Raw genomic sequence first — 8,716 nt, forward strand, 5'->3', positions numbered from 1 at the left:
ATCACATTCTTTTTACCAAGTTTTCAACAATGATTGATGACTTAAGATACATACCTTACAGGATTCCGCCTGAGATTTGAAGTTGACTGTAGTATGGGGGACCATCCCTCACCCCCACATTTCCCCAGAGTACTTTTGAGTAGGAGCAGCAGGAAATATTACTTAGAAGGATAGAGGGGAGAGAAACAGATAGAAAATACAGGGTATCCTCAAGAGGGTGTGGATCCTAACCCATAGGGCCTAGACTCTCTCTGCTCAAGGGTATTTAGAAGAATGCCAAGGAGTGGAGCAAAAGACCTTCCCTGCAGCACAGCCTAGTGTGGACCATCTCAGACACCTGTACTCAGGTCCATGGTCAAATCATCCTCTTTATGCAGACCTGCTGGGTAAAGCCATTAGGAAAAATGGGCTCCAACACTCTAGGTCCTCAACTGGGAAAAGGCAGACAGTAAGTGAGCCCTGATGCACAAAACTTCAAATATCATCAGTATGATCATATCAATGGCAAATTCTGTCAAAGAATGTAAATCTTACAAAAGGTAAGTAGTTCATGCATTTCATGTATACTTCCCTCCTAAATCCAAGAGGATTATAGATGTTTTTCCCTTAGAAGCTTCACCCTGTATTTTCAGCCTCCAACATAAATTTTCAACTTTGCAAATGTGACATGAGGATTATTGATTTTCAAGTCTGATGCCAAAGCATTTTAAATTTATCAACCTTGTTGTTCTTTAGAACTCAGTAGGGTAGCTCTGAGCTGGAAAGTTGATTTCCAGCTAATATTCAAAGCCATCAAGTGTTCCAAGAGAAAATAAATATTAAAAATTCAGAACTTATTTTATTCTTTGTCATTTAAAGTTATTTCTAGACATTTCATATCACAATGATACCTTTAAAAAAATGACAATGTGCCCTCCAAGAACAGTTAACAACATCCCAATATGAGGCATGAGAAAATCTTTTTTGATTTATTGGTCATAGTTGTCCAGAAAGTCCTATAACAATACAGGCTATTGATGTTGTCCTTGATTGTACCCTAGTGGTGAAGATAAGTTATTAGTGCATAAGATGCCATGATTTTCAGACAGAAGGCACAAAGATTCTGAGCTGGAACTGTCCTGAATGTCTCCTTCTTGAGAATTAGCTTTCATGGTACCAAAACTTATACAAACTTCCAAAGAAGGGAAGTGGCCAACAGTCCTACAGAACTATGACTTCTATGTACCACAACAATGACCACCATGGCAGGATAACATTAAAGGTGCAGCAGTGGCATGCATATCTACACAGTAACCAACAGCTTTCTAATTGGACATAAGACCTGCACAATAAGAGGTAAATCATGCCTGGTATTGGAAACCTAGCCAACTAATCAGGGATAGTGTAGTAATGAATCTTGGGGGTGAACATATTACTGCCACATTACTAAACCAGCAATTCCTAGATATATTCTAAACATTTTCATAACCAAAGCTAAATGTAGTTCTCACCCCTTGTCAAGGAAAATTCTCAATGCCACAGATGAAAACCATTATAGAAAACTATACCCAATCAAAATGCAGAGTTTTAGATCCAAGTCCTAACAGATGCATATACTTACAGTACAACTCCCACACCTAAGACTCAAGGGTCATTGTGGAAGAATGCACAGAAAGATGGCAAGAGCCAGAACAACAGGAGTTTTGGGGGAGATTTTGTTTCCTAGGAATTTCAAAAGCTAATACAATAAATTCTCACCAATGGTTGTCTAAACATGAGCTAAATAAGAACAACAATACATACTAACATGGTTAGGGGAGGGGAAACCCCTAGGCACTCAACCCTACATGAAGAACTACAGACAACTAAGAAATGCTGAGAGCAGGAGAAAAAAGTCTTCCTCAGAGAAGAGCACACCAATTGATTATCTAATACAAAGTAGTCATCCACGAATAGAAGTAACATCATACAGACTGAGTAGGTGGTACTTAATGTGGAATAATCCTTCCATACACTGTGAATATGTGTTACTCTCATTGGTGAATAAAAAAGCTGACAGACTGGTAGCTAGGCAGGAAGTTAGGCAGGACACCCAGACCAAGAATGATAGGGAAAAAAAGGGCAGAGTCAGGAGAGATGCCAGCCAGCAGCTGAGAAAGCAGGATGTGTAGAAATGAGGTAACAAGCCACAAGTCAAGTGGCAATACATAGATTAATAGAAATGGGTTAATTTAAATTAAGAGCTAGCTAGTAACAAGCCTGAGCTATTAGCCAATCATTTGTAATTAGTATAAGTTTCTGTGTATTTATTTGGGACCTGGCAGTTAGGATAGGAAAACTCCACTTAAATATAGTACTTCAACATGGGGCTGGAATTTCCACACAAGACCCAACAAAGTTTACAAATGATTCCAAACACACAGAAACAGAGCCAAGAGTGACTTCCTAGTCTTGTTTCTCTCATGCCTGCTAAGGTACAAGGATGCATCTTCTGCAACTGCTAGCACTCCATGAGCTAAACTGCATGGCAGATTCCCACAGTCTCACAAGGGCTGCAGTACAGAGAGGCATCTCCTAGCTGCATGCTTTGTGATGGGTTTAGAGTTTTTGCTCATGCAGACAGAAAAGGTTTCAGATGCACAGTAAGGAAAAATTCAGACAAAAAGAGCCTCTAAACATTTTACAGTGTGTTTAAAAATGTACATAAGCTTGGGAGAGAGAAAAGAAAGAGCATATACAGTCATAGATTAAAAATATAGTTTTAAAATAATAAAATAAAATCCTTAAAAGGGTAGTAAAGTAATATAAAAGGAAAAAAGCCACATAAGGATGAAACATATACAGAGTTTGGATACTGTATATTATTATGTTTTCTTTGAATGTTTTGACTGCTGAGGAAGGAGCAATAGCTCCTAAGAGACATTTGATTGTGAATGCTGCTGGATTAAGCCAATCCATATATTTAAAAATGTCTTGACTTAAAAATGGAAGTTGAAAGATATGTTACTTTGGGAAAGAGGTTCTGCTTTTTATTTCCACAGAAAATAAAAGACTGCGGATTCATTCAAAGTTAAAGAAAATCAGGTTTGATGTATGTTTTACTTGCTCAAACACATAACAAGAAATCATCTTTGGCTGACTTGTGTGCAATACACAATTTATACTTGATTTAATGTAGCCATGTGTGTTACTTTTAAAACTTTATGTATTTTCAGAGCAAGGGGACAAGACACCAATAAAAACAGATGGCCCATGTGACCCAGCATCTAGAACAGCTTTCAGGCTGCTGACTAAGGTGAATCAGGCTCACAGAGTACTACAGTCAAGACTTAACAAGTATCCTAAATTTTCTCAGGGTCCAAAGATTGCCAGTACCTCCAAACAAGTAGTCTAGTGAACTACACCCACATTGCCAAAAGATGAGTTATGGATGTTTGTCTTTGTTTAGGGAGGTTGGTTACAAATTATTATTGGTCATGGGAAAAAAACACAAAGGAGTTAGATTCAAAGGTCTATTTCTGAAGGAAAAAAAAGGAGGGTAGGATATAGAAATGATAAGATAAAAGTACCCTTTTGGTACTTTTAAATCTACTTTAATCCAAAACACAATTGTTAATTTTAAATATTTTTACATTGGTGTGGATTTTGGCTTATTGATACAAATTTAAAGTTAATTTTGTTATACTATATTTTTACTCTTGTTTGGAGTATTGTGCTTATGCAACTCATTTAAAAATGTAATGTATAATTAAGAAATAGATCTATAATAGTCAAACTTATAGTCATGTTAGGTATGCTTTCAAGGTCATACACACATATATTTAAATAGATGGTATTCAAACAATTCAAAGACCCACAGAATAAGGCATTTAATATGTTTAATAACCTATGGCTTTTCATGACAGTGAGACACATCTGCTCCTGGAAACACCAATCTACTTCAGAGAAGATAATGGGCATCAGAGAATTTGCTTTCTTTATGGCAAATGCTAGCCTTGTGGACAAAGAAACTGTCCTTGCCTCAATTGCTCGCAGTTACTGTTCAAACTAGACCAGCAATACAAAAGTCAATCACCAAACTTTGCCAAGACAAAGTAGGGTAGTCCTTTAGAATTCCATGCTTCACAGGAAAGTATGCTTGGCCTGTATACCAGAGTTGAATGCCCCAGTGTTACAGAACAACTTTGGGTAACTGTCTAGGCAGCAAGATATCCCTGTTGTTAAGTAACTTTCCACTCTTCGGGGTAATTGGCACAGTTGAAGACTAGACAGTTTTAGTTATAGTTTTTCTTAATTATGATAAAAGATAAATTAGATGTGAAACTTTAGACTCACCAAGATAGCATAGATAATTGAGTGTTTTCTCTAACTTTGTCAAATACAAATGGACTGGATATTGTAATTGTAATTCTTAATAACCGTTTTTGTTCTGTATAATCTTACTATGATAAAGTTAAAGCCTCTTTTTTTAAATGAAACACAAATGGGGAAATGCTATAGCATAATCCATCTGTACACTGTTAATATGTATTACTCTCTTTGGTTAATAAAAAGCTGAGAGGCTGGAAGCTAGGCAGGAAGTTAGGTGAGAAAACCCAACTGAGGATGATGGGGAAAAGGAGGGTGAAGTCAGGAGAGATGCCAGCCATCCACCAAGGATGTGTAGAAATGAGGTAACAAGCCACAAGCTACATGGTATCACATAGATTAATAGAAATGGGTTAATTTCAGTATGAGAGTTAGATAGTAACAAGCCTGAGCTGTCAGCCAAGCATTTGTAATTAATATGTTTTGTATGTTTTTTTGGGACCAAGTAGTCAGGACATGAAAACTTCACCTACAGGTACTTATGTATTTAGAAGTGTGTGTGTGTGTATGTGTGTGTGTGTGTGTGTGTGTGTGTGTGTGTGTGTGTGTGTACAAGTAACATTAAAAGAAGCCATAAATTTGACATAGAATAAGGAAGGGTATATGGCAGAGTATGAAGGGAAGAAAATGAAGGATGAAATAATGTATTTAAATAACTTTAAAAAATAAAAGTAATATTTAAAAACATTTTAAAATTTTATTCAGCATTTAACTGCTTTCACAGACTTAACTGTAGTTTTTCTTAAAATGTTAAACATTTTGAACCAAAGGAACTCTGAAGTTCAGCAGGCACTATAATCCCCATCAAACCTTATTTTGAAGTGAACTGCCTACAAATTTAGGTATTCTCCAAAGCTAGCAAATGGCAATGAAGAGGGAAAATAAAAGAACTAGAAACTAAAGCAAAATGATTTATGGTGCATCTTCAATCTTCCTGTTTCAATCAAGCCAAGATTATTATTTTTTAATAGGGTTTAGAAAATAGTGGCAGAGAGAGGGGAAGAGGGAGACAGAGATCATAGCAATGATTTGGAAGAAACATAATTAAGCGTAAAGAACTAGATACAACATTACTGAAAAACAGAACAAATTAAAAGAGATTTGTGCTCTTAACTAATTATGAGTACCAATTGCAGAAAAATGATTTCATTTAAAGTCAAGGAACAAAAAGTCAAGGTTACTTCACCTTTCAAAACTGTGTAGTTGTCTCCATGTTCTTAGACTCAGAACTCTAGGATTATTGCTTAAATACTTGTGGAAATGCTCAAACTTCTGGCCTTCACGTCATTGGGAGTAACACCTCAGACAATTATTCTGGAATCTCTAAAACTCAAAAATAACATTGCTCTGCAGTGAATTTATAAAAACAATCAAACAAACAAAAGAATCAGAGAGTTGAAAGAATGTATCACTGTCAAAGTAAAAATATGTTATTCAAGAAACTCTAAGATAGCAGGAAGAGTATATCTTCCATATTTTTACTTATTCCCATATCTCATAGCCCTTTTACCCAATAGGAAAGAGCTTGCTATAACAGAAATGGTGCTGCTACCAATCAAAGTGTATAAAACGGGATTATAGGGCTGATAGACAACCTGAAAAATACCTACACCACCCATATATTATTCCCCCTGGAAATGTAAAGAACACAGTTACAGAAATCAAGTTACTTAAAATAGTGAAGAATAAAGGGAGCCATATTAGTGATTAATATTTATTTGATACTTTTTACAGAAGAAGTTCTTGAAGGTGGTACTGATGGCACATTTGAGGATACTGATGGCACTTTTGATGGAGGCAGACTCCGGGAACCTGCTAAACTGGGTGGTTTGCTTAGATCTTGTTTTGTTTTTTCAGGTGGTTTGCTTAAATCTTGTTTTGTTTTTTCAGGTGCTTTGCTTAAATCTGTTTTTGCTTTTTCAGATGTAGGCTTGTCCTGCTCCTTTGGTATACTTTCTTTCCACGGATAAAGCAGCCAGCAAAGACATAACAGTAAAATAAACAAAACAATGAACAGTGCTAGACACAGGTAACAAAACTTTTTCTTCTTCTTTATCTTGGGAGGCGGGCCACTGTCTACACTACCTCCATAGCCTCTTGTCACGCAGTTAGGAGGATCCCACAAATAGTTACAGTGGCAGTGGTGTTTATTGTTGCAAATGCCCCTCTTGTGACAGAATGTAGGTGAACAATTGCTGTCCAGCACCGATATATGGATGCAACGCCTACCGATGCAGATGTGATCTTGACCACACTCTGTACCATCTTTCACATCACCAGTGTCATCGAGCCGTGTCCCACTGTGGTAATCAGTACCCCAGCAAGACATGCCTTTGACAACAGTGAAGTGCACAGTGTTGTGACTTTTCATACGGGGAATTACTGACACATTATCACACTGAAGTCTCCCACAAAGGGCATCATTGTCTTCACATTTTTTGTACCCGTGTCCCTGAAGACCACAGTGGCCAAAACGATCCCCTTTAGAGTGTACTTCTTTGTAGCAATTTGTATTTGCAGCCTTTGCTTGCTGGCCAAAAATCTTCCTACAGTGTTCATTACGGTCATTACATTGCTTTTCATAGCAATAGGCTGAGACATTACAGGGAATTCCATCTTCCACATATACATCATCTGGACACTTATGGGATGTTCCATTGCACCACTCTGGGAGATCACACATATTAGCCTCTTTTCTACACACCACCCCTGATGGTAAAAATTGGCAGTTTTTACAACAAAGTCCATAGGCACAGGAAGACCCCAAACTCAGAGTGCAATTTGCCATACAGCAGAGATCTTTTGCACAATGCCGTAAAGATCCACAGTCACACTGTTCTTCATCTTCAACAATACCATTTCCACAGTGCTTCATATTGAAAATATCCTTTGTGTACATGCTTTCCATCAAACAGTGTGTTTCCTCTATAGCATAACGCCAAAAAGAATTGTAACTACAGTTGCTAAATTTGGGTATTGGTGGATTATCAATGTGCATTATGCATTTTCTGTATCTACACTTACATTCTTCGTCATCATGTTTCATGCCCAAATTATGACCTAAGTGATGAGCCACTCCAAGGGCACGAAGGTTTAAAGTTCTGTTTATGAAAGTAACAATTGCACAACTACGATATGGGTCACACACACCTCTTGTTGCGCCTAAACCACTTAATCCTCTCAAGTGCTTGTATATGAAAAGATGTGTGGTATCATGTTTTAATCGAAGGTTTGCGACTTTCCAATGGCAATACAGAGTAAGAGATTTTCTTACGTCATCTATTACAATTAGACTTCTCTTATTCCAGACCTCCAAACCAACCAACAATATATCAATCCCAATTACATTATAAATGTTATCCACCATACTTATCACAGCATATAGGTCTGACATCATTATTGTGTCATTACTTTTATAGTGTTCATACAAAGTCGTATCCACCACGACTACTAATTCAATCATTCTAGTATGGGTCCACCAGCCTTCAAAACCACTTTGCTTTAGAGTAGAATTTCCAGTTTTTTGTAATTCTACTTGGCATGTTATATTATCTTGCAGGAGGCTGGAACTCCTTGATTCTGTTTTATTAGTATCCATTTTATAAACCAGATGTTCAAATTTGGTAGAAGACTTCTTAGGCATGATTTCATAAATCGTGTTATTTATCTCTAATAGTCCTTGAAAGCCCCCAAAACAAGTGTTGAGGGAAACTAAGGCTTCCGGGTCACCTTCTACATAACCATGATAGTAGCAGTCATCCTGTACAAAAGGGTGATCTTCAAGCAGAGAACCCTGGTCAGAGTAGGTGAACACTGGGAGGTTCCGGATTAAAAAAAATTTCTTGATCTTCATGTGGATAATATGTCTCTGTCCTCCAAGTTTCAAGCTGTAGGAGATCCAACCTGGAGGTTTCATGCCTCTGGATTTCCCCGTTACTTTCAATGGAATCACTACTTCTGTGGGACTGTGGTAGCGCTGATGTCCAGCCTGTGTGAGTCCAGGAAAAGACAGAAAAATCCCAAACAACTGTGTCAGGAACAAGATCCGTGTGCGTAATAGTGATTCAATCACAGTCATTATAAATGTGTGCCTAAAACCGTTGTTCAAAGAAGAATTAAGGCCTGGAAGTCACTGCTTCTGTGACTCCTTCTAAGCTGGCCAGTGTGCGGTGTTAAGAGTTAGACATCTGTCCTCTGGAAAGGTCAAATCATTAGGTTTGTATCCCTGTAAGTAAAATAAAATAAAAACCAATATGGATAACAGTGCTTATAAAAACATGGTTGGAAGAAAGAGAGAAGAGCAAGGATTAAAACTATTTTGTGGTGTGGTCAGGGAGGGACAAGACATTGTTTGAGTGGCACATGAGAA

The 8,716-nt window shown here is 37.4% G+C and overlaps 1 protein-coding gene across 1 annotated transcript; it reads right to left on the reverse strand.

The window, feature by feature from the left end:
• Positions 1-6,061: 6,061 nt before the first annotated feature.
• On the reverse strand, positions 6,062-8,425 carry Adam29 (ADAM metallopeptidase domain 29). Its single transcript, XM_036209433.1, has one exon. It carries the CDS (start codon positions 8,423-8,425, stop codon positions 6,062-6,064), a length of 2,364 nt encoding a protein of 787 aa, XP_036065326.1.
• Between the last annotated feature and the right edge of the window lie 291 nt (positions 8,426-8,716).

This window comes from Onychomys torridus, chromosome 17 (genome assembly GCF_903995425.1).
Source record: "Onychomys torridus chromosome 17, mOncTor1.1, whole genome shotgun sequence".
Classification (NCBI taxonomy): Eukaryota; Metazoa; Chordata; class Mammalia; order Rodentia; family Cricetidae; genus Onychomys; species Onychomys torridus.